General features: G+C 42.5%; 3 protein-coding genes across 3 annotated transcripts in view; 2 read left to right on the top strand and 1 right to left on the bottom strand.

Annotated features, from left to right (window-relative positions):
- Positions 1–27940, top strand: part of LOC309564361 (uncharacterized protein) — a 1000117-nt gene that overhangs the window by 649040 nt on the left and 323137 nt on the right. The gene's annotated exons all lie outside the window — the stretch shown is intronic.
- On the top strand, positions 13637–14049 carry LOC309562913 (histone H3.2-like; the record flags this gene model as incomplete). Its single annotated transcript, XM_082267244.1, is given in 2 exon segments — positions 13637–13726; positions 13729–14049. Coding segments are annotated over 2 exon segments (411 nt in total).
- On the bottom strand, positions 15890–16531 carry LOC309562887 (histone H1.01-like; the record flags this gene model as incomplete). The annotated part of the gene is made up of 1 exon (XM_082267207.1): positions 15890–16531. One exon carries the CDS (start codon positions 16529–16531, stop codon positions 15890–15892), a length of 642 nt encoding a protein of 213 aa, XP_082123333.1.

Genomic DNA, 27940 nt, shown 5'->3' on the forward strand with positions numbered 1-27940 from the left:
CAACTGTCCAACCAATTAGATACTAAATGTAATGTGTAATATTGTTGTGTTCTTCCATATCTTTGGTAAATGTAAAGCAGATCGAACAATCAGATCGCAGAGTGTATGGGCGGCTAGACATTGCAGCACTTCATTTCTTAGTGAAACAATGGTCGGAAGTTCTTATTGTTACACGATAAATGTGTAGAAATGAGTGTTGGGATTTGTGAATGTGCTGAGAAGGGGGCGGGGTCCAGTCATTTATTACACTGCAGAGAATTTCATTTATTTAGAAGTTTATAAATATTTTACTGAGGAAACGGTTGTAATTCATCAGAAGCGCAATAGTTTCTTTATTGATTCATTGTATATTTTTTATGACATATCATGATTATATATATAAATATATGAACAAATAGAAAAAAAAAAAAAAATATATATATATATATATATATATATATATATATTTATCATTTACTTAGAAACATTGTTAACAGGTTGCTGATTTCTAGTTACAAAGAAGAGGCTGATCAGATATGAAACATTTGTTTCATTGTACATATATATCCGGCAGTGTCATCATTGTTACATATTTCTACCAGCACTTTCGTTTTTTTAACTCTAGTTTTAATATGGGGGAAATCTGTAACTGTTACATCTCTGACAGAGGGAACATTAATTATCGGTCATATACAGATGTGATGATGAAACGTGTAATACTTCCTATCCCATCCTATAGAAAGGTAGAGATCTATGAGAGAAGTCATCTCACTATCATGTTCTCTATGTAGCAGTGGGGGAGGGGGAGGACTTGGAATAAAAGAGAAGATATGGAAATGTTTTACATTATTCAATCATCTTCACATTCCATTTCTATTCATGTTCTTGATAATAAAGCATTGATGATATTTCTGGGATAAATGTCTCATCTGATGATCTCAGGTCTCAGTGTCGGATTTGGCGGTATAATAGAGCTGATTATTTCTCTGTAACGTTCTTTACAATTCAGGCGGCAAATTTGGCTCAGATTTCAAATTGCTACTTTCAATCAGAGCTGTGGGCGTTTCCTTAATCAGTCAGTAATTTCTGCTGAGGCATCCAAAAGGAAAAGTGTTCTGAGATCTTTCTCCGTTTTCCCCCCAGAAAATACTTGTTCTGTAGACTTTTCATTGATCTCTATAAGAAACATTCTCTAGCAGGGCGGATTCTGTATGAAATCAAATCCTAAAACAACAATAATAATTTAACGATTTTTTTTTTTAATTCTTAAACTACCGCTAAAGGGACCGGTGATTGTTTCCTGGAAGAAGAGGATTCTATAGGAGGAATTTGAAAGAATAACCAATCACATGATTAAAATAGCTATATCGATCGTGTATATATATATATATATATATATATATATATATATATATATTTTTTTTTTTTTTTTTTATTAAACAAAAACATCTGAAGGAGGCTCTGACTGATCTGTGTTGATGTTTCAGGTGGGGATGTTTGGTATATAATGAATAATTTCTGATCTGTAGAAGAAATGTAGTAAAAGTAAAGTATGGAGGAGAATGAGGAGGAGTCTCTGTAAGAAGACATTGTTCTATAAATCTTTATAATAGGATAGAAGTGGCAATGGCTGGAAGCACTGACACCTCTCATGATCGCCCATTGGGCTCCCCACCAAGGTGAAATCTTTAGATATCCAATCAGATCTCCCAATGAATGTCCGCATATTTCTAGGTAGGAAATGTTCTCAGTACAATTTCCCTGTATTAGAAGTGTGAATAAACAATCTGCGGTTTTGGGCATTTAAACCAATAAATAATTGGCTGCTCGCCGTAGACACAATCCGGGATCTCGGGGCTCTCTATAGAGATGGGGGAGACTGAGAAAAGCTTTTGTGCTGCAGTATAAGGATTAGAGAGAAGATACAGGCGGGAGTCTAGATTTATCATCTGGCGCCACTCAGAATACATTTATAGAAGAATTTATATAGAGCAGAAAATTGCACTAAATCATATTTGGGTTTATCGTATTTGATAAATCTTCACCTAACCCAAAATAGAAAAAATAAAATCAGTTTTGCACACCATAGAAATGAGAGTAGAGGTCTGCTGTGATGTCTGTGGGTGGCTCTTAGAAGAGCCTTTGTGTTTGGTGAGGAGGGGGGGATGGGGATTACTTGGCCTTGGCAGCCTTGTGGCTCTCGGTCTTCTTGGGCAGCAGCACGGCCTGTATGTTGGGCAGGACTCCTCCCTGGGCGATGGTGACGCCCCCGAGCAGCTTGTTGAGCTCCTCGTCGTTGCGGACGGCGAGCTGGAGGTGTCGGGGGATGATGCGGGTCTTCTTGTTGTCGCGGGCGGCGTTGCTGGCCAGCTCGAGGATTTCAGCGGTGAGATACTCGAGGACGGCGGCGAGATAGACGGGAGCTCCGGCCCCGACCCGCTCGGCATAGTTGCCCTTCCTGAGCAAACGGTGAACACGGCCGACTGGGAACTGCAGCCCAGCCCGGGATGATCGGGTCTTGGCCTTAGCCCGAACCTTTCCTCCTTGTTTACCGCGGCCAGACATTGTGAGATGAGAGAGTCGTCAGACGAAGATACCGAATTCCTGCCCCCTTCCTTCCATTTATACAGTCACTGCTCTGACGTCACACTCTGTGATTGGTTACATTTGAAGCCACCCAATAGGGTTATGACTTGTTTCTACACCAATCAGTAAACAAGGAAGGAAATCATTCCACCCCTCCCCATCACATGACTGAATCCTCCAATAGAAGAGTGAGGAGGGAGGAGCAGTGATTTGCATAGGACGCCTATAAAAGCAGCAGATGAGGGCGGAGCCAGCACACATTCCCTGCACACAGCGGAGAGAACACATTAACCCTTATCATGCTGTCAGGGTTATTTGGGGAAATTAATTTCACAAATAGAAATTAAATGTCATATTTTGATCTGTATAGAATTAGCAATGACATCCATTTTTGTCAGGTTGCTAAACGGTTAAATTTCCTTTAACAAAAAGTGCCTATGCAGGAAAAGTGGCTATTCAACAAGTTTATCCCAGACAGGTTGTGTTGAGCTAAAATAAATAGATAGTCTGTTGACTTACTTTAAGATAAAGACTAGCTGACACTATTCCAAGGTAATCTTATCTCTGTTTGGAATCATAAACCTTAGTCAGTATTTTAAACAAGTCAGTATGTTCTATGCTTAGATCCATTTAAAAATAGGATTTACAGATATGTTATAATCTTATATGTAACATAATATTAACAATGAAATATATGAATAACATACATAGATATGTAGAAAATTGTTATACATTATATTGTTTCATATTTTGCTAAATTCTCACTTTACTGATTTGATGACTCATCTCTGTATGTCGAGAAAGACTTCATGTTAATCCTTGTAAGTGGTAAAGCATCATAAAATTTTGTTTGACCTTGCTAGACTATAGAAAGTCTGGGGTGTAAGCTATAGGTCAATATAAAGGTTCGAAGTTTATTTGAAGAAAAATAATGCTGCTATAATGCTGTCATACTGAACCTAGTGCAATGCAATACTGACATTTTGCTGACTACGTTAATTGAAGTCTTGGGTTAAAAAGTCATTTCCTATATATATATATATATATATATATATATATATATATATATATATATTTTAAATAAGATATATTAAATATTGGAATGGTGTTATCAAGATTAATTCCTTATTCAGATATCTGGTGGATTAAATGGACATTTAGTAGATGAAGGCATGGATACATTTTATGTTGTTTTATAATAGTCTTAAATGGAGAAATCTTATTTAATTTTATTATACTGGTTGACCAAGAGTTGTCACCCTATGACATCACCAGTTAATGAATAAGATATTCCAACCAATAGGGTTCATGTTACTCCCTCTGGGTTTAACTTATGGTAATTATTCTATACCATTTAAAAAGGCAATCCCAGATGAGAGAGATACATGACACTGCCCAGCATACATTACACTTACAACACACACACTACTAACAATCATGCATAGACTCATCTACACAGACGACTCCATTTCAATCTGCCATGTATCTGAACCTTTGAGGGACGCCAAACGAAGCTCCGCCCTAATTGGCCACCATCTTGGAAATGCAGCCATCTTAAGGAACCTGGTAACTACTATTCTAAGCTAGCACCATTTTAAATATGGTAATTATGCCTTGCTAATTATTTGATTATTATTCAATATTGTTTGTGAACTTCCTGAAATGTTTTACATTTCATATTTAAGGGGTAACGAGAGTACAATCCCAGCCGTATAAACCATATGTAGATTTTTCTCTAAAGAGATGATTTTTGTTTTTATAACATTTTTATTAATATCAGATTAAGCGCATATTGGCGTATTAGTTTCACGTTTTGCATGGCCTATTCTCACTTCATCTGCAGTGAGGTGATTATCAGGTTTTGCATTGCGCAGACAATTGTGGTCTGATTGTATAGTATACATTAAATATGGTTTTTACTACATCTGGGGAAATGGAATCTTGCTTTCATTTCACTTTAACTTTGTTTTAGTTTCACTTTCATTATTGAGCTACACATCACATTGCAGTTGTTGTTTGAAGTTTGTATGTTCGTGAAGTTATATCTTTTTTGATGTCATCTTAAGTTTGATCATTTATCGTGATTACATGTCTCGTGAATAAAACTTTTTTTATATATTCCATACTGTAGACTGTTTTCACTAAGATTGGTATATGCTTTTAAAAAGAAATTATTCAATAAAAAAGGACTCGCTACATATAGATTTATGGAATAAGTTGAGATTCTCCTTTCACACAGATCTTTGCTTATTATTAACCATAAATAGATACTGTTATAGTCAGAGCAGTATCAACATGCTGACATAATGGAGGCACAGCGAGATATTATTAATTATTATTAATTATTAATTCTGACATAATGGAGGCACTGCTGAGATAATTATTGATTTCTTACATATGCCAATCATAAATATTGATCAGGTGACATAATCAATAACTTTGAAAAAAAAAATAAATTTTTTTTTGGATTTTTTTTTTTATTAATTATGAATGTGATAGAAATGCCTTAAAAATGTCTACAGCAGGAAATGTTCACGCTACCAACTCTGGCAAGGTGTGAGTCCCTAGTGGTAATGCCACAACTCCAGTAGATTTGGCACAGATCATAAATGTGTGGAAACACCTCTCTGAGTCTGAAATGGTGTAATATGTAAATGCTGGTTAGAGTCATATATCAAAATCCTCAGAACGTCGGGCCAATAATGGGCATCTGACATGGGTAGAGGACAACCTGTATGTATGAACTCACCAATAGCTTATCTAACACCAAAAGACATCAGGAAGCGTGATCACATACTTTTTGAGTCATGGCCAATCTTACTGTATCTTTGTGAGGAACTGCACCAGAAGGCTCAGCAAAAGGGAGTTTAGTAAAGTTTCAATCTCAACTCCAAATAAATGAGAGAATGAGATTAGGAACCTCCTTGAGCAGGTGAAAGTAACCTCTATTGGGACACATAAGTTAAGAGAATGTAGCGTGAAACTGCAAGATAAAGTAGAATTGTGGCAGAAGTCTTATCAAGTAAACTGTAATGAAAGTAACCATTTGAAAGTGAAATGTAAATGATTAATGCAATAATTAGGAAGTTTTGAGCAAGGAGAAATGTTTTTCTAGCAAAAAGTTGCCGAGTAATCCGCAGTGGAAAATTTAAAAAAAAAAAAATGTAACAGTTCAATTCCTGACAGGAACTCATAAGTAAGTAAATAGCAGAGTTCCAAACGGTCATGGTGTCCATGTAAAAGGGCAATGCTTAATTAGTCCTGCATTATAAATATGAAATAATTATTCATAGACCCAGATATTATTCCCAGTCTGTTGGTTATGACCCAGACAGGGGGGGGAGTCAGGCAAAGAGTCCATGTCCTACCCCATCCATCTTCTAATATAGGAGGGCAGAAATTGGGCAGCCATGCATAAATAGGTATGAGTCATATCAGGTCACTGCAAAAAAGACTAGCACCCCTAAAAAAGACACCATACACCTCTAGAAATTTAAAAAGTTTTAAAAAGAGTACTGCCCTGATTTTTGTCATGAAAAGGGTCCTTAAACATTATTGATTACCCTGAGGCCTATGAAAACAACTTTCTGTGTTGTGCCTGCAGGATGTAATTTAAAAATGCAGCCCAAAAAAAAATCTCACTGCTGCTAGAGCTGCTATATATAATTTAAAATGTACAGCACCAAAGCCCCATTGAATTTTTGGTGTACTCAAAAGTGCCTAACACCCTTCAATGAAGGGGCTTGAGTACAACCACTTGGAATTTAAAAGCCTGTGCTTTGAGGCATTGCCTACGTACATAATAATAAGTTTGGCAGGGACTTCAAGTTGGGGTGTTCACTGGAATGGTTGGTAAAAGAGAGTGACGATTTGTACTCCATCCAACAGACCAGTGAATACAAAGAAAGGCGTGAGCCTGTTACCAAAATTGTGGCAGAAAACACACCTTTCTCCTCAAACCCTCACACTGAAAAAAAAGAAAAAAAATAATAAAAAGGAGCTAGAATTATACCGGATACCTCAAGGAGGACACCGGACACCCCACCAATAAGGAGGGGGGAACAGAGGCAATTTTAGGATTTCCCTCCAAGGGGACAGGGACCAAGGTTAAAAAGAATCTCTAGGGAGTATCCCTAAAGAGCCCAATTCACCCTTGAGGATGGAAATCCTCGCTATGCCCAAAATCCTCAACAAGAGGGGGAACCCCACAAATAAATAGGGATTTGCCCCATCTTAGGGTTCCCCAAAATCCTCGGGAAGATCAAGAGACATTAAGGCCCAGATCTCACGCCAGAACCGAATAAATTGGTTCTGATGGGGATCTGCCCCATCTGTCTGTACCCGAGACACATAGGCAACGCAGTAGGCGGAGCCAATAATACAATTTCTGAAAACGTTTTCAGCAGAGTAGATGCCAAAGTTGGATCGGATGATCACATGGTTCTCTCAGGGCACTGTAGCCCAGAATTAAAATAATTCCTCTTTAGGAACAAATCCTGTGGACAGCCAAGGGCCACAAAATTCTTTAAATGCCCAAGTGGCAGGAATCAGAGGGATACACTGAATAAAGGCATAGGAGACAGAGGTTCTAACACCATTTTATCCCCAGGTCACAATATTGAGGATCCTGAAATCTATGCCAGGGGGAATCTTGGTTGTTAGAGATACTAACTACCCTCCTATTTTTCAGTGGTCACTTCATCCCTCTGACTCAAACAGGTCACTCAAAGTGGGCACATTTCAAAAAATTGCCAATGACGGTGATACCAAGGAGGATCAAACCCTAATGACGTAATGAAGTCAAGAGGTTAAAGGTTGTATACGGTAACCCAGAAGGAATCCTCAATGTCAGGTAGTTTTGTTGCCTACCATGATCGCATTGATGCCCCAAAGGGGGAGATAATATTTTTTTTATCCTAAGTAGTAGGTAAATTTAAACAAAATATTGTATCATTGTAAATTGTTCAATGTGTGGTATCCATGGCGATAAACACATCCCCATGTTAATGAGCCCCAGAAGTTAGTCTCACCTTCCATGGTGGTCAGATAAAAGACTGATCCCACAATGGAATAAAGGAGAACTCTGAGAAAGCTTAGATTACCAACCTCACATTGAAATGTCAATTGATGAGAATATATATTCATACTGTATATTTCATCCAATAGAGGGTGAATAACCTTCCATGCCAGGTCGTTGATTGGTACAGACGATGATGTTAACCATAGACGCGGCAATCGGATGGGTCATCTTACTCCTTGGAGCCCAGCTCAGGACGGAACCCCTCATTTAATCAAGCACCTCTTCAGGAATCATGCTGCGAGACGCCCAAGGTTCTTGTTGACGGAGAGGAAGATTTGTTTTAAAAGATCTTTGTGCATTTGATCCGAGGAAATCCATTAGGAGGAATCGCACTACCTCCTATTTTCAGTTGAAGGAGATGTGAGAATGGCGCGTTGCACATGTGAGCAAAACTCAGTCTGGGTGTATGACACTCTAGACCATGCTGAGACCATTCATTGTTCAATGCACGTTCAAAGAGATTTCTCGGATTCCTGTTTGCCACCAATATTTTACTGCGTTTTGAATGGTTGTTGCCAATACCATAGCAGTAGTTCATTTCTATATTTACCTAAACTTTGCAAGCTGAAGTTGGAGATTTCAAGAAAATTTGAGTTTCTTTACGAAGAGATTGAAATTCAAAAGACTAACAAGGAACAGTTGTGACATGGCTAACAATAGCAAAGTCGCTACGAACTGACACTTGGAACTGCTTTTTCATGTTCATTGCTTTGCTTGAAAGTTATAATGAACGATCCCCAATATGAACTACTCTCTTAGAAAAGAGGAAGGACATTTTTCTTTTTCCTGAAACTGAGACTTCCTCCCAGTTAGTTAAGGTTGATCACCAAACTACTGGGAGGAAGGGGGGGATATGTCAGGGTTATTTGGGGAAATTAATTTTTACAAATAGAAATTAAATGTCATATTTTGATCTGTATAGAATTAGCAATGACATCCATTTTTGTCAGGTTGCTAAACGGTTAAATTTCCTTTAACAAAAAGTGCCTATGCAGGAAAAGTGGCTATTCAACAAGTTTATCCCAGACAGGTTGTGTTGAGCTAAAATAAATAGATAGTCTGTTGACTTACTTTAAGATAAAGACTAGCTGACACTATTCCAAGGTAATCTTATCTCTGTTTGGAATCATAAACCTTAGTCAGTATTTTAAACAAGTCAGTATGTTCTATGCTTAGATCCATTTAAAAATAGGATTTACAGATATGTTATAATCTTATATGTAACATAATATTAACAATGAAATATATGAATAACATACATAGATATGTAGAAAATTGTTATACATTATATTGTTTCATGTTTTGCTAAATTCTCACTTTACTGATTTGATGACTCATCTCTGTATGTCGAGAAAGACTTCATGTTAATCCTTGTAAGTGGTAAAGCATCATAAAATTTTGTTTGACCTTGCTAGACTATAGAAAGTCTGGGGTGTAAGCTATTGGTCAATATAAAGGTTCGAAGTTTATTTGAAGAAAAATAATGCTGCTATAATGCTGTCATACTGAACCTAGTGCAATGCAATACTGACATTTTGCTGACTATGTTAATTGAAGTCTTGGGTTAAAAAGTCATTTCCTATATATATATATATATATATATATATATATATATATATATATATATATATATATATATTTTAAATAAGATATATTAAATATTGGAATGGTGTTATCAAGATTAATTCCTTATTCAGATATCTGGTGGATTAAATGGACATTTAGTAGATGAAGGCATGGATACATTTTATGTTGTTTTATAATAGTCTTAAATGGAGAAATCTTATTTAATTTTATTATACTGGTTGACCAAGAGTTGTCACCCTATGACATCACCAGTTAATGAATAAGATATTCCAACCAATAGGGTTCATGTTACTCCCTCTGGGTTTAACTTATGGTAATTATTCTATACCATTTAAAAAGGCAATCCCAGATGAGAGAGATACATGACACTGCCCAGCATACATTACACTTACAACACACACACTACTAACAATCATGCATAGACTCATCTACACAGACGACTCCATTTCAATCTGCCATGTATCTGAACCTTTGAGGGACGCCAAACGAAGCTCCGCCCTAATTGGCCACCATCTTGGAAATGCAGCCATCTTAAGGAACCTGGTAACTACTATTCTAAGCTAGCACCATTTTAAATATGGTAATTATGCCTTGCTAATTATTTGATTATTATTCAATATTGTTTGTGAACTTCCTGAAATGTTTTACATTTCATATTTAAGGGGTAACGAGAGTACAATCCCAGCCGTATAAACCATATGTAGATTTTTCTCTAAAGAGATGATTTTTGTTTTTATAACATTTTTATTAATATCAGATTAAGCGCATATTGGCGTATTAGTTTCACGTTTTGCATGGCCTATTCTCACTTCATCTGCAGTGAGGTGATTATCAGGTTTTGCATTGCGCAGACAATTGTGGTCTGATTGTATAGTATACATTAAATATGGTTTTTACTACATCTGGGGAAATGGAATCTTGCTTTCATTTCACTTTAACTTTGTTTTAGTTTCACTTTCATTATTGAGCTACACATCACATTGCAGTTGTTGTTTGAAGTTTGTATGTTCGTGAAGTTATATCTTTTTTGGTGTCATCTTAAGTTTGATCATTTATCGTGATTACATGTCTAGTGAATAAAACTTTTTTTATATATTCCATACTGTAGACTGTTTTCACTAAGATTGGTATATGCTTTTAAAAAGAAATTATTCAATAAAAAAGGACTCGCTACATATAGATTTATGGAATAAGTTGAGATTCTCCTTTCACACAGATCTTTGCTTATTATTAACCATAAATAGATACTGTTATAGTCAGAGCAGTATCAACATGCTGACATAATGGAGGCACAGCGAGATATTATTAATTATTATTAATTATTAATTCTGACAATGCCTGAACCAGCCAAGTCCGCCCCGGCGCCCAAGAAGGGCTCCAAGAAAGCCGTGACCAAGAGCCAGAAGAAGGACGGCAAGAAGCGGAGGAAGAGCAGGAAGGAGAGTTATGCCATCTACGTCTACAAGGTGCTCAAGCAGGTCCACCCCGACACCGGCATCTCCTTCAAGGCCATGAGCATCATGAACTCCTTCGTCAATGACATCTTCGAGCTTCCTGCCTGGCTCATTACAACAAGCGCTCCACCATCACCTCCCGGGAGATACAGACCGCCGTCCGCCTCCTCCTGCCCGGAGAGCTGGCCAAGCACGCCGTCTCTGAGGGCACCAAGGCCGTCACCAAGTACACCAGCGCCAAGTAATCTCCCCATCCCCCACCACCCATCATCCCAACAACACACAAAGGCTCTTCTAAGAGCCACCCACAGACATCACAGCAGAGCTCTACTCAGTATAACCATCAGCGAAACTATCTTTATTTCCTAAGGGAAAATATGTGAATCTATAATCCCAAATACGATTATTAGTGCGCTTTGCTGCCATAAAAAAGCTTCTGATTCTATATTATATTAGGATATCATAAATCCTAGATGTCCTCCTGTATTCTCTCCCTACATCCTAAAACCCGCCAAACAATTCGGATCAATTCTTATTTCACAAAACCCAAATCTCTTCTCAGAGCTCCCACATCTCTACAAAGATCCGGACATCCCCGATTGTGTGATTATCAACGGTTAAGAGCAGCAAATTGTGTTCATTGGTTTAATTACTTCAAACCGCAAATTGTTTATTTACACTTCTAATAGAGGAGAGTTGTACTGTGAGAACAACCAATCACAGCAGAGCTCTACTCTCATTTCTATGGGGTGCAAAACTGATTTTAAATTTTTTTTGGGCTAGGTGAAGATGTATCAAATACCATGAACCTAAATGTTTTAGTGCGATTTTCTGGTCTAAATAAATTCTTCTATAAATGTATTCTGAGTGACGCCAGATGATAAATCTAGACTCCCGCCTTTATCTTCTCTCTCATCCTTATACTGCAGCACAAAAGCTTTTCTCAGTCTCCCCCATCTCTATAGAGAGCCCCGAGATCCCTGATTGTGTCTACGGCGAGCAGCCAATTATTTATTGGTTTAAATGCCCCAAACCGCAGATTGTTTATTCACACTTCTAATACAGGGAAATTGTACTGAGAACATTTCCTACCTAGAAATATGCGGACATTCATTGGGAGATCTGATTGGATATCTAAAGATTTCACCTTGGTGGGGAGCCCAATGGGCGATCATGAGACGTGTCAGTGCTTCCAGCCATTGCCACTTCTATCCTATTATAAAGATTTATAGAACAATGTCTTCTTACAGAGACTCCTCCTCATTCTCCTCCATACTTTACTTTTACTACATTTCTTCTACAGATCAGAAATTATTCATTATATACCAAACATCCCCACCTGAAACATCAACACAGATCAGTCACAGCCTCCATCAGAATCTTTATTAAAAAAGAAAAATATCAAATGTGATGGACTAAACTTTCATATTCCTCATATAGAATCTTCTTCCGGGAAGCAATCACCGGTCCCTTTAGCGGTGGTTTAGGAATAAAAACGTGTTAAATTATTATTGTTTTAGGGTTTGATTTTATCCATCACAATACAGAATCCGCCCTGCTAGAGAATGTTTCCTATAGAGATCAATGAAAAGTCTACTGAACAAGTATTTTCTGGGGGGAAAACGGAGAAATAGCACATTTTTTTTTTTTTTTTTTGGACGCCTCAGCAAAAAGATATTACTGGCTGATGAAGGAAACGCCCACAGCTCTGATTGGCTCAGATTTCAAATTTGCCGCCTGAATTGTGAAGAACGTTACAGAGAAATAATCAGCCCTATTATACCGCCAAATCCGACACTGAGACCTGAGATCATCAGATGAGACATTTATCCCAGAAATATCATCAATGCTTTATTATCAAGAAGATGAATAGAAATGGAATGTGAATATGATTGAATAATGTAAAACATTTCCATATCTTCTCTTTTATTCCAAGTCCTCCCCCTCCCCCACTGCTACATACAGAACATGATAGTGAGATGACTTCTCTCATAGATCTCTACCTTTCTATAGGATGGGATAGGAAGTATTACACGTTTCATCATCACATCTGTATATGATCGTGGAACTGGCCGATAATTAATGTTCCCTCTGTCAGTTACAGATTTCCCCCATATTAAAACTCGAATAACTAAAATTAAAGGAATAGTAGAAAAATATAGCAATGATGCCAGATACATATGTACAATGAAACAAATGTTTCCTGTCTGATCGGCCCCTTCTTTGTAACTAAAAATCAGAAAACTGTTAACAATGTTTGTGAGTATATTAGGAAAAACAAACAAACAATATATATATAAATAAATATATATATATATATATATATATATATATATATATACATTTATATATAATTAAGACATGTCAGAAAATATGTATAATGAATCAAAGAAACGATTGCGCTTCTGATAAATTTCATCGGTTTCCATTAAGGAAAGTATTTAAAAGCTTCTAAATAAATGAAATTCTCTGCAGTGAAATAAATGACTGAGCCCCGCCCCCTTCTCATCATGTCTCCCATCAGGTCCGCTAAGCCTGTGAAATGTCTGAAGATGTCTCTTTGTTTCCTTTTCACAATAATGCTTTATAAATATGAAATTAATTACTATGAACAATTGAAACTGGTTACTTTGTTTCTGGTATAAAGTTTCCTGTTCTCTGTGTAATCTCCAAGAATAAATAGAAAATATATGAGAAAGAAGAAGAGAAGAAGAAATAAATGAATCTTCTGGAAATGTATTACTGTTGCATTAATGTATCTGATTATAATATAATATTTAGGAGCTCAGTCATTGGCTGATTAGAGCTCTAAGGAATGGTCCAATTAAACCTAAGCAGGCGTGGTCAGCACTAACCAATAAACGCGCAGCGCGCTCTGTATAAATAGACGCCGCACAGCCCGTGTTCTCACACTTCTGTTCCGTCTGGAGATTAGAAGAGTTTCTCCGCCATGGCAAGAACCAAGCAGACCGCTCGTAAGTCCACCGGAGGGAAAGCTCCCCGCAAGCAGCTGGCCACCAAAGCCGCCCGCAAGAGCGCCCCCCGGCCACCGGCGGAGTCAAGAAGCCTCACCGCTACCGGCCCGGCACCGTGGCTCTCCGGGAGATCCGCCGCTACCAGAAATCCACCGAGCTGCTCATCCGCAAGCTGCCCTTCCAGCGCCTCGTCCGAGAGATCGCCCAGGACTTCAAGACCGACCTGCGCTTCCAGAGCTCCGCCGTCATGGCTCTGCAGGAAGCCTCCGAGGCTTATCTCGTAGGACTCTTCGAGGACACCAACCTCTGCGCCATCCACGCCAAGAGGGTCACCATCATGCCCAAAGACATCCAGCTGGCACGCCGCATCCGCGGAGAGAGGGCCTAAATATATTTTTATCTCCCCTCCCCCCATATTATCTCTACACAACACAAAGGCTCTTTTCAGAGCCACCAAATCCGCCTCACATAGAGCTCCATAATACCGAATCACCGCTACTACATTTCTACACATCCCCCGCATTTCGCTCCCTTCTCTGTGCTCCGATCCTCAGTGTGGAAGGAAATCTCATCTCTAACATTTCTAACCAATCACACTTCTCTATATCTTCCCTAATACATACAATGGACCAATCACAGTTCTCTATATCTTCCCTATACATACAATGGAAGAATATTTCATGGTGAGTGAAGCTCCTCCCTAACATTTCTAATCCGATCCCAGAGAAATCATTCACATTTCTCATCTATAGAGGAGATCCTTTCTTTTACCGATTTATTGTCCCCTAAATACAATGGAACTCATCTGTAACATTACTGACAATTACAGAATAACAATTCACACTTCTATAGAGATACAAGGGAAGAATATTTAGCAGTAAAACAAACCTTCCTATACACAGAATCTTTACTTCTCATCTCATCACTACCAGGAGATCAGAGAGAGGAAATCTCCCCTCCCCCTCCTCTACACTAACCGGGGTCACCGATTTCTCAGCTCGGGTGTAGAAATCCTACAACTCACTGCTAATAAATCTCACACTCACTCCTCATTCTTCCTCTCCCCGATCTATCCCAGGAATCTCTCCTCCGATATTCTACAACTTTCTACAATCTTCCCTTTCACACACAGGGGGGGGGGGGGACACAGCTAAACATTCCTAAACTTCTCACCAGCAGAGCTTACACTCTCTTCTGCTCTTCTCATTCATTATCTACACAACACAATTATTGGCACCCTGGAGAGAATTGGACATTTCTCATTCCAAGCATCATAACAATCGATCTTTGTCGGCCGATCAGCACATAGATAATGGTGTTGTGCGCACACTCACTGTACATATCGATATTTATCGCGGCAATGAGATTACGACGGGCAAATTCAAAATGTTCTGATCGGCCAATCACAGGCTACTTCTGCCTATGTCAGCCAATAAGAACGTTTCTAGTATATATATCCTCTATATATATATATATATATATATATATATATATATATATATATATATATATATATATATAGGATGATTACGGTTAACTTTCTAAATATGGAGCCGAGAGATGTAATTTCAATCCAAATGTAACATCGGCGCTGCTAAACCGATTTCTATTATTTTTGGAGAAATGGTAACGGAATGCCAACAAAGATTCCATTTCAATCTTCTTATCGCTGATCATTCCAATCTCCATCGGTACAATTATTTCCCTTATAACGGTCACATTACATATTGAAGTTCCTGAACGATCATCTAGAAGAGGAAATGTATCCCCTCCCCCCCTCGGAGATCTCACACATAGTGTGCGGGAATTGTCTCCGATCCGCACCACAGATGTGTCTGTGGGGTTCCTAAAGATCCTGTATATCTCCGATCTCTTCCAGTGATTTCTCCAATATAATGTAGATTATGAGATGATCTGCAGGAGATAAATGTACATCTGAGCTCCTCTATACTGTGCAATGTCTATGCGGCCCCTGGTGGGTGTGGCTCTGTTAGGAGGAGGTGGGGTGTAGGTAGGTAGGTGTAGCTCTGTTAGGAGGAGGGTGTAGGTAGGTAGGTGTGGCTCTGTTAGGAGGAGGTGGGGTGTAGGTAGGTAGGTGTGGCTCTGTTAGGAGGTAGGTGTGGCTCTGTTAGGAGGAGGTGGGGTGTAGGTAGGTAGGTGTGGCTCTATTAGGAGGAGGTAGGTGGCTCTGAGAAGAGCTTTTGGGGGGTGTAGATTACGGATTGGATTTATTTCTTCTTCGGAGCGGCCTTCTTGGGATTGGCCGCTGTCTTGGCTTTGGCCGCCTTCTTAGCCGGACTCTTGGCGGCTTTTTTCGGCTTGGCTGCAGCTTTGGGCTTCTTAGGGCTCTTTGTCGCCTTCTTGGCAGCTGCAGCCTTTGCCGGTTTCTTGGGGCTCTTGGCCGCCTTCTTCTTAGGGGACTTAGCCGGCTTCTTGGGTGATTTGGCCGCCGGTTTCTTGGGGGACTTGGCCGGCTTCTTAGCAGCAGCCAATGGCTTCTTCTTGGCGGTTTTCTTGGCCTTATCGCCCTCCTTCTTGTTGATCTTGAAGGATCCGGAGGCTCCATGTCCTTTCACCTGGACGAGGCTCTCCTTGGTCACCAGCGCCCTGACGGCGCTCTTCAGGCGGCTGTTGTTCTTCTCCACATCGTATCCTCCGGCGACCAGGAGCTTCTTGAGGGCGGCCAGGGAGACCCCGCTGCGCTCCTTGGAAGCGGCCATGGCTGTGACGATGAGCTCGGACACGCTGGGACCGGACGGCTTCTTGCTGCCTTTCTTCCCTCCTCCGGCTGCCGCCTTCTTAGTCGCCTTCTTCTTGGCGGCGGGCTCCGCTGGAGGAGCGGCGGATGGGGCGCTCTCAGTCTCCGTCATGATTTTCAGCGAGTTTCTATAATAGAGAATAGAAATATCATTCTGGGGTGGCGCTCTGCCTTATATACAGACGTTCTGCGCTGCTATTGGTTGATATTGAACTTGCCTTCTGCACTGCTATTGGTTACACCTTAGACACGCCCACTGACTCTCATTCCAGTGTTGGGGAATCTTCTCTCTCTTCTTGTGTTTCCCTGGCAGAGAGAAAAACGATTTTAATATGAAATGGAAGGATGGCCGATTTTTATCGGGGACCGATCTGATCACTGGACTGTCACTTATCGATCTCTCACTTACCGCTCTCATGATCTGCTCAGGAGGCTGAACACAGAGGCTGCAAACACCTCCAACCTCCTGAGTGTGTGTCCCATTCCTCCTTCTACCTGCTTTTCTACACACATTCCCATCAGAAAACAATCTTCTCACATCTCCCACTACAATCATCTTCACATTACATGAGTGAGGAGTGAAGATCAGGAAACATTTCCCTCCAATACACAAATCTGCTCGTCTATAGCTGAGTAGAAGGAGCCTGGAACAAAAACATCAGCCGGTCACCGGTGACATCAGATCCTTGTGTGATGTGATGGGAGAGATTGTTAGAGATACAAAGGTGTCAGATGATGGGAACATGTCATATTTAATGTACTTTGTATCACATTCTGCTCATCATCACACATATATTGTCATCTGAATATTCTGAGTAAATTTATTACCACATATTACTACACAGCTATATAGACTACTCAGGTAGAAGGTTTCCTTGTATCTAGAATCAGAGGTAAAATCTAGACAAACTTTCACACGGGGCAAAAGGACGATGTCAGTAAGGCAGACATCGTCCTTAACTTTTTTTTTTTTAAGGTAAGGAAGGTTTATAATAAACCCCTGTAAAATGTAGTTTCACCATCTTTGTCCCATTGGGGAGATTTCCCGTCACTTCCTGTCCCACAGCCAAACGGGGAGTGAGAAGAAATCCTTTTAAAGTGAGGGGGATCCCTGATTGGCCCCAGAACTAGTGTCCTCAGTGGAAGAATTCCACTCCATTACTGTTCTGGTGACAACCTAAAATTTGGGATTTTCTTTTACTTTCAAGCTCAGTGAAATTGGTAAACAGGACAGATAGAAAGGGGGACACAAACAGCAATAAAAACCTGACAGGGGTTCTTATCCCTCTCCACTTCACCCAAAACAGAGAAAAAGGATTAGTCTTTAGTGATACTTTTTTTTATTACTTTAAAGTGGAGTTCCACCCTAAAATGTAACTTCGTTCCATCTTCTTGCTCCGGGTCACCTGAATAACAAATGGATAATCGCAATTTCTTTTTTTTTTTTACTTACCTTGTTTAGAAGATAATATACTTTCCTTACTTCCTCTTCCTCCCTCGGCGGCCACGGCCCGTCGTCACTTCCTGGCTTGCAATGATTCATGGGAGCTGAACGTCATCGCTCCCAAGAATCAATGCGCCTGCACCGGCCCCGACGTCAGTTCCGGTGTTGTAAAATGTTGTCGGACCCGTGAAAAAATCGGACCTCGTCACTTCCGGCTGGTGCGAGCCCCGGTGCGCATGCGCACAAGGTCCGAGGAAATTCTAAGACTTGGCGAACAGCTGATTGAGAGGAGGAGGGGCTGAGGTGGGACCCACACACCGCTGCGGGAAAATTGCTGTCACTGGCCGAGAACAGGGGACCACTGCTCCACACCCTTTCATCCCCAAGACCCCACATTTTTAACAGCTGTAGGGGAGCGTCTTGGCTACCTACGATACAATTTTGGGGTCTCTAGCACATTTGGTTCGCCCGTGACAGCAATTTTCCCGCAGCGGTGTGTGCGTCCCACCTCAGCCCCCTCCTCCTCTCAATCAGCTGTCCGCTAAGTCTAAGAATTTCCTCGGACCTTGTGCGCATGCGCACCGGGGCTTGCACCAGCCGGAAGTGACGAGGTCCGGAATTTTCATGGGTCCGATAAAATGTTAGAACAGCGGTGCAGGCGCCGTCATACCTTGCTAAACAGCTTCTGGGCATGAAGCTGTGCAGGGATGACGCTGCAGCCCCAGAAGTGACGGCGGGGCCGGTGCAGTGCATCGTGGAACCGAAGAGGACGGAAGAGGACACAGAAGAGGATCGCGCTGGCTTCAGCTGCCCACACCTGAGATGGCAGCGCTGGACAATACATGTTCAAGGTAAGTATTTCTTCTTGCAGGTAAGTGCAACCCGGGACAGTTCAGAAGGCTATCCATTGTGGAATGCACTAGCCCTGACTGTCCCGGGGGTATTTTTATGTATTTTTTTGGTTTTTTTGGAACTCCGCTTTAAATCTTTATATTAATTAAAGTGTAGCACTGCCCCCTAGAGGGCTGCTGAAGATTATACCTTTAGGATTCCCCTGGCTTACCCTTAGCAACTGGTAGCAGACAATTAGCAATTAAAATCATTGACTCAGTCAATAATCAATCCGGGGGTTGTTGTTTTTGTGGTTTTATTGAAAACTTGGATAGGAGAAGGGATGAGTGGGATACTCCAACTGATAACTATTCACAGTCTTGAGGACAACTAACTTTAGGATGCGGCAAGGCCGCTGCTTCACTCTGCCACTGAAGTGAAGGTACTTTAAATGTTCCTGCTTGAAAATTCTCTTCAGGGTTCTAAACCTGGCACCCCCTTTCTCGCTCACTCCCTGTGTGCTGACACCCGTCCACTGACTCTATCCTCTGGAGTGGAGTGAAAAAGATGGCAAGCAGGAAATTCGGCAGTGCTAATCTTTGTTCAATGATGGGAAGGTTCCAGAGCATCTTAGGAGCTAAGGATGTGCAGGTCTGCAAGGTGAGATCAGTGGCTTCCATGGCCCCTCTGTGCCCCGATGACCCCCAGAAGGCTGCCAATCGGCGCCTCTGTCTGCCGATTGACTCCCTTTGTGGGAGGCAAAACCCCACCCCCCCCATACCCAGCACTAGGTCCGGTGCCCCTAGTGGGCTAAAAATTGACTTTTTTTTGTTTGTTTTTTTAATCTTTTTTTTTTTTCTTTCTTCTTTTAGGGGGGGGGGGGGGGGCGGCCGGCCACCACTGGCATCAACTATCTACTGCACAAATGTGCATTTTCTGGTCTAAACTCTAAGGTTATCTATGTCGCTTCTAGCTCAGAGCTCCTCACCACTTGCAAATCTGTTCAAACCAGCAGGATAAAAAAATAAATAACTACAATTAAAACAATAATACATAAAACCACCAATGAAAAAACCTTTAAAACTTCAGCTGGATTATTTGAGGCAAAGACCCATTTAAAATTTCTCGTTACTTACTAAAAACAAAAACTAGACTGAATGCTGCTTTCATTCTTATACATCTTTCTTCTACCTCAGGGGTGTCAAACTCAATTTTATCATATGATTAACAGTATGGTTGCCCCCAAAGGTCCGGTTGTATCTTGGGTGCACTACATAAAGAGTGCAGGGTTCAGGAGTGCATTACATGCAGAGCGCAGAGCTCAGGATTATGCTATGTACAGAGTGCAGGGTTCAGGAGTGCATTACATGCAGAGTGCAGAGCTCAGGATTATGCTATGTACAGAGTGCAGGGTTCAGGAGTGCATTACGTGCAGAGTGCAGAGCTCAGGATTATGCTATGTACAGAGTGCAGTGTTCAGGAGTGTGTTATGTGCAGAATTCAGAGCTCAGGATTATGCTATGTACAGAGTGCAGGGTTCAAGAGTGCATTATGTGCAGAGTGCAGAGCTCAGGATTATGCTATGTACAGAGTGCAGTGTTATGGAGTATGTTATGTGCAGAATTCAGAGCTCAGGATTATGCTACATACAGAGTGCAGGGTTCAGGAGTGCATTACGTGCAGAGCTCAGGATTATGCTACATACAGAGTGCAGGGTTCAGGAGTTCATTATGTGCAGAGCTCAGAATTATGCTATGTACAGAGTGCAGTGTTCAGGAGTGTGTTATGTGCAGAATTCAGAGCTCAGGATTATGCTATGTACAGAGTGCAGAGTTCAGGAGTGTGCTGTGTGCAGAGTGCAGAGTTCAGGAGTGTGCTGTGTGCAGAGTGCAGAGTTCAGGAGTGTGCTGTGTACAGAGTGCAGGGTTCAGGAGTGTGCTATGTGCAGAGTTCAGGAGTGTGCTGTGTGCAGAGTGCAGAGTTCAGGAGTGTGCTGTGTACAGAGTGCAGGGTTCAGGAGTGTGCTATGTGCAGAGTTCAGGAGTGTGCTGTGTACAGAGTGCAGGGTTTAGGAGTGTGCTGTGTGCAGAGTGCAGGGTTCAAGAATGTGAAATGCATAGAGTAACAGGGTTCAGGAGTGTGCTGTGTACAGAGTTCACGGGTGTGCAGGGTTTAGGGTGCGTTATGCACACTGTACAATACTAACCCCCTTACCGAAGCTTTTCCGCATCTCTCTCTCTCCTACCAAGCCTGGCTCTCTGTAGGTGGCCCTGCCTCACCTTGAAAGGAGCGGGAGCAGAGGGTGAGAACTGGAGGTCAACGGAAAGGAGTTGCACCACATTCCAGCTGCAAAACTGGGTGCGAGGGCCACATAACAAAAGGAGGGCCGGATTCGCCCCAAGGGCCTTTTGTTTGACATGTGTCCTACCTTGATCAGGAAGAGCAAGGAGCATGCAGTCTATTCAACCAATTAACCGCTTGCCGACCGCCGCACGACTATATACGGCGGCGGTCAGCCCCTCACAGGCAGAGTGACGTAGCGGTACGTCACTAGCCTGGGAGGGTCTGGGGAGCGAGCGCGCGCCGCCGGCGGCGCGCTCCCGCTCCCGCGCGGTCACGGACCCCCCCGCCTGTGTGAGAAAGTCAGGCAGCCTGTCATTCTCCTCGCTGTAAAGACACTGATCACACGGATCTAGTATGTAGATCCGTTGATCAGTGTCCTTACAGCTCAAGCCACAGCCAATCACAGTAGAAAGCACGCCCCTAGGGACACACACAGCCCCTCCCTCCCAAATAAAGTTAACCCCTTCACTACCAGTGTATTTTTACAGTAACAGTGCATATGTATAGCACTGATTACTGTTGAAATGTCACTGGTAACCCCAAAAGTGTCAAAAATGTCAGTCAAGGGTCCGATCTGTCCGCCCCAATGTCGCAGTACCGCAAAAAAAATCGCAGATCGCCGCAATTACGCGTTAAAAAAAAAAACAACAAAAATGACAAAAATCTTTCCCTTTGTTAGTAAACGCGATAACTTTTGCGCAAACCAATCAAAATACGCTTTTTGCGATTTTTTTTTACCAAACATAGGTAGCATAAAACAAATTGGCCGAAAATGTTAAAAAATTTTGATTTTTACATTTTTTTGGGGGGGAATTTCATATAAAAAAATGTGAAAAATATTGCTATTTTTGCAAAATTGACGCTCTTTTTTTGTTTATAGCGCATGATCAAAAAATCGCACAGGTGATCAAATACCACCAAAAGAAAGCTCTGTTTGTGGGAAAAAAAGGACGCCAAATTAGTTTAAGTACAGTGTCGCACGACCGCGCAATTGTCCGTTAAAGTCACGCAGTGCCGAATCGCAAAATACCCCCTGGTCTTTTAGCAGCCAAATCCTCCAGGGCTTAAGTGGTTAAAATATGTTGTCACTTTGACATATTATTAAAAAAAAAAAAAAAAAATACAAAAAGACAAACACAAGAGCAACTCCAAGCATTGTATGAACCACACACAATGTTGGCAAAGGGGTTGTTTTTTTTTTTTTTTTAATAAATTGTATTTACACCCATGGATGGGGCTACTAGCAATCCACTACCTTGAAATTTACATGTCATCGACAATTCTCAGTAAAAACAAAAATGGTTTCATTTGCTGGTTTAGGCTTTACCTAGCAACTCTCTTTCAGGTGGGCCAAAGTTATATAGTACATAATACAAAAAAAAATGGAATTTTTTTTCCACCTGACATAAAAAATGTACCAAATCATGGAGGCTTATCCTTAGAAACACAAAAAAATATATCAAGGTCCTTCATAATGTCCAATATACCGAGGCCAAATCTTAATCCATGCTAAACGACATTAACCAGAAAAGGTCTATCACACATAAACTCAGTAAGGGTTATTAACAAAAGAATTGTGGCACCTTGGCATAAATGAAGCCATTTTCTATTTCAGAGACTTGACTTTGGCCTACATCTCTCTGAGAATTTCCCCACCAACCAGCGTAAACTTCTTTTAGTCTTGGTGCGGTTCTGGGATACCGAGACTTCTTTTGCCTACTACTATTGCTCACAAAACAGTATACTGCAATTGGCTCCAACTTTTTGCACGCAAAACACCTCTGCTGGCCTCCCAACATAGGCCCTTCTCTGAGCACGTGAAGACTAGGACACAATACAATGGCCAAAACCTTGAGACATCACATTGTCTGAGCAGCATTCTCCAACAATCCGATGTGGCCATTGCCATCTCACAAGCTGCTACAAAACCATTATCTAAAGGGGGCCAAAAATGGCCCTCAGGGGCCAGAATGACACTCATGGGCCAAAAATGGCCTTCGGGGGCCACAACCAAGCTCAGGGGGCCAAACATTGGACCTCCTAAACCAAAATGGCCCTCAGAGCCCTCAAGGGCCAGACCAGGTTTTGGGGGCCAATAATGGTCCTTGGGAGCCAGAATGACACTCGAGGGCCAGAAAGGCCCTTGTAGGTCAAAAATGGCCCTCAGGGGCAAAAAAAACCCCCAAAGGCCGAAAATGTCCCTAAGGACCAGAACGGCATTCTGAGGCCAAAAATGGCTCTCAGAGGCCTCAAGGGAAAGAATGGCCCTTGGGTGCCAAAAAAGGCCCTGAGAGGAAAGAACGACACTGGAGGGTCAAAAAAAGCCCTCAGGGCGTGAACAAGACTTGGGGGTTAGAACAGCTCTCAGAGTCCTCAGGGGCCAGATCTATACTCAGGGCCAAGAATTGGCTTTGCAAGGCAGAAAAGTACTCCTGGCCTTGGGAGGCCAAAATCGGTCTTCGGTGACCAAAAACGCCCTCCCGACCCTGGGAGGCCAGAAATGGTCCTAGGTGAACAAAAATGGAGTCAAGGCCCTGGAAGACTAAAAATGGTCCTCGGTGACCAACAACAACACTACCAGCCTTGGTAGGCCACAAATGGTCATTGGTGACCAAAAACGAAGTCCTGGGAGGCGGAAAATGGTCATCGGAGCCCAAAATAGCACTCCCGGCCCTGGGAGGCTGAAAATGGTCATCAGAGACCCAAAATCGCACTCCCGGCCCGGAGACGGAAAATGGTCATCAGAGCCCAAAATAGCACTCCCGGCCCTGGGAGGCCGGAAATGGTCATCGGAGACCCAAAACCGCACTCCCAGGCCTGGGAGGCCAAAAAAAGTTATGGGAGACCAAAAATGCATTCATGGTGCTGGGAGGCTGAAAATGGTTCAGAGAAACCGAAAACACACTGCCAGCCCTGGGAGACCGAAAATGGTCCTTGGAGACCAAGAACGCACCCCCTGGCCCTGGAAGGCCAAAAATAGTCCAGAGGGGCCAAAAACACAATCCCGGCACTGTGAGGCCCAAAATGGTCCCGGGAGACCAAAAACGCACTCCCGGCCCTGGAAGGCTGAAAAATTGTGGCTGACAGATCAGACCCCTAACTGACATTTTGACACTTTTGGGGGGACCAGTGACATTACTACAGTAATCAGTGCTAACAATATGCACTGTTACTGTACTAATGACACTGGCAGGGAAGGAGTTAACACCAGGGGCGATCAAAGGGTTAAATGTGTCCCTAGGGGGTGTTTTCTAACTGTGAGGGGGGATGGGCTTATGGAATCAACACAGAGACCTGTGATCCTAAATAGGAGGATCACAGCCGCTCTGTATTGATTCCCGAGAGAACAACGGCCTGCTGTGTTTCCAACAGCAGACTGCCGTTCTCTCTTCACGGGGAGCGATCGCGGCCGCCGGCCCCGTGGATCGGCTTCCCCGCTGGCGAGTGGTCCCGCGCCCCCAGGATCCCTGTGTTCATCACTGACAGAACAGCCGTCTGCCGTGTTTACAACACCAGTCTCCACAGGGGGTAATCGCGGGTGCCCGGCGGACCCGCAGATCAACCAACCCCGTGGCGAATGGGGGAGCGCGCGCCCACACTCGCTGTCCCGTGAAGCGACGTACGGGTACATCGTTTTGCAGGACAGAGCCGACCATCCACAGTATACAGTATACACTGCTGGCGGTCGGCAAGTGGTCAATTCATGAAAGTGGGCTTTTTTCTTCAACGAAATTGCGTTTGAAAAACCGCTGCGCAAATACGCGAAATAAAAGATTGCAACAGGCGCCATTTTATTCTTTAGGGTCTCTGCTAATTTATATATATATATATATATATATATATATATATATATATTTATTTATTTTCTGAGAAAGTTACTCAGAACCCCCAAACTATATATAATGTTTAGGGGTTCTGAGTAATTTTCTCAGAAAAAAAAAAAAAAAAATATATATATATATATATATATATATACACACATATAGATAGATAGTCTGTGTAGTTGTATGATGGTTTTCTGTACTCTTTAGGTACATGACAGGAACTCATAGGTCACACAGAGAATAACTTCCCGCCCACAGTCTCCTCATAGCTGAGCCACTCCATATCCTCTGACGTCACACCCGGGCTCCTCCTATTGGATACGTCCAACCTCTATACTCTATCCTTCGGCTTCAGGTCCGGCGCTAGAGGACAAGCCTTTTCCCAAACTCTTTGTCTTTTTAAAAGAAGGACGGCGGCCATTTTTCTTTAGCCCCCTTCCTATTCTGAACTCCGGAAGAAGGAGGACGGTAGCCATTTTCTTGTGGCTCTAATAAGGAGACAGAAAAAGTTGAAGGCAATCCCTGTGTATTCCAGCTGCTGCTCCTGTCTGTGGACTGGCTGCACACCGAGGAGTAAAGGTAATTCTGCCTCATATTCATTATTATTATCATGTCATGTATCTGGGAACACAGAGGGGACCCAAGGCTGTACTGGTGATAAGTAGGAGGTCACATGACCCTTTTTGTGTCACATGACAGCACTCAAGCTGCCCTTATTTCTATGGAATGAAACAGAGAGTAGGGTTGTCACCTCATCCCTTTAAACCAGGACACACATTAATTACACTGATTCTGGGGCTGATTAAAGTGCTAATTAAACTCACTCAGTGCCTTTTATCAGCCTCAGACCCTGTGTAATTAACCACTTACTCGCCCGCTGCAGTTATTCATCGCTATATTGATGTTAACCACTTGCTGACCGCCCGCCGCAGATATACTGCGGCAGGCTGGCTTGGCTGCCGTACCTGTACGGCGGTTCCCGGGAGCGTGCGCTGCCAAAGGCATCCCTGCCCCCATTAGGCAGCATAGAAGCCGATCCACGAGGCCGGACCGCGATTGCCGCCGGGCCCCTGCGATCGCTTCCCGCTAAGAGAGAACGGCGGTCTGCTGTTGTAAACACAGCTGACCGTTGTTCTCTCAGGAATCAGCACAGAGCGGCTGTGATCCTCTTATTTAGGAACACAAGTCTCTGTATTGATTCCACAAGTCCCTCGCCCTCACAGTTAGAAAACACCACCTAGGGACACATTTAAGCCCCGTTCACACTGGGGCGCCAGGTCGCCTGACAGGTCCCCGTAGGTCGCCTGCCATAGAGAAGCTGCGGACCCGTTCTAATAGGAGCGACACAAGTCGCTCCAACTTAGAAAAAGGGTCCGGAGCTTCTTTGGGGCGACCCGGAGCGACCTGCATAGACTTCAATGTTATGAAGTCCGTGCCGGCCGCTCCGAGGTCGCGGTGCGAGCAGCGCGCCGCGACCTAAGAGGTCGCCCCGGGAAGTAGCGTCGCCCCAGTGTGAATGGGGCCTTAACCCTTTGATCACCCCTGGTGTTAACCCTTTCCCCGCCAGTGTCTTTATTACAGTAACAGTGCATATTTTTAGCACTGATTACTGTAGTAATGTCACTGGTCCCCCCCAAAAGTGTCAAAAATGTCAGTCAAGGGTCCGATCTGTCCGCCGCAATGTCGCAGCCCTGCTAAAAATTGCAGATCACCGCCATTACTAGTAAAAAAAAAAAAAATTACATTAATCTTTCCCCTAGTTTGTAGACGTCTACAAACTAGGGGAAAGAGTAATGTAATTTTTTTTTTTTTTTTGCGCAAACAATAAAAATACGCTTATTGGGATTTTTTTTTACCAAAAATATGTAGCAAAATACAAATTGGCCTAAAATGATGAAAAAGTTTGATTTCTATTTTTTTATTTTTTTGGGGGGATTTGTTATATAGATGAATGTGAAAAATACTGTTGTTTGGTTTTTTTTTTTTTTTTTTTTTTCGTTCTTTTTTTGTTTATAACGCAAAAAATAAAAACCGAACAGGTGATCAATTACGAAATAAGAAAGCTCTATTTGTGGGGGAAAAAAAGGACATCTATTGTATTTGGGTACAGCGCCGCAACAACCGCGCAATTGTCAATTAAAGTAACGCAGTGCCGGATTGCAAAAAATGGCCTGGTCATTAAGGGGCAAACCTTCCGGGGCTGAAGTGGTTAAATGCAGGGGTAATGGCAGCAGATAGTTGCCATAACCCCGGTATTTTTTTACTGGGTGGGCGGCTTTCTCAGATAAGTGGTCCCAGCGGCAAATTCGCCAAGGGATCACTTTTATGGGCGGCAGGAGAGGTGCCCCCGCCGCTTCCTGGTCGTTTTCCCCGCTTACCGGAGCCGTCGGTAGCGTGGAAAACGATCCGGTGTTCCGTGAACAAACCATACCCATGAAAATGACTTACCCTCGTCACTTCCGGTGCACCTACGTCATAGAACAGCTGAGCAGCTTACCAGTGCGCATGCTCACAGCCCCGGAGGGTAGGGAGTTTTCACGGGTAGTGTTTTTTAACGTTACACCGCATCAGCTGTTGCCGCGGTTACATGAAATCATCTCCGCTCCAACCCCTCTGACTTCTCTGATCTCGGCTCACAAATGTAAAAGCGGCGGCGGGTCTATGAAAATATAAATCACGGAGCCGACATCTCCGTGAGTTATATTTTCATACACCCGCCGCCGCGTTTACATTTAGTAGGGGTTGACACTTTTGGGGGTACCAGTGACATTACTACAGTAATCAGTGCTAAAAATATGCACTGTTACTGTAATAATGACACTGGCAGGGAAGGGGTTAACCCAGGAGCGATCAAAGGGTTAAGTGTGAGCCTAGGGGAGTTTTTTCTAACTGTGAGGGGTATGGGCTTGTGGAATCAACACAGAGACCTGTGATCCTAAATAGGAGAATCACAGGCGCTCTGTGTTCATTCCAGAGAGAACAACGGTCTGCTGTGTTTACAACAGCAGACCGCCGTTCTCTCTCAGTGAGTAGGGAACGCGGGTGCCCGGCCGCAGATGCGCCTGCCGGCCCTGTTGAT

This window comes from Pelophylax lessonae (assembly GCF_965119305.1).
Source record: "Pelophylax lessonae genome assembly, chromosome: 9".
NCBI lineage: Eukaryota > Metazoa > Chordata > Amphibia > Anura > Ranidae > Pelophylax > Pelophylax lessonae.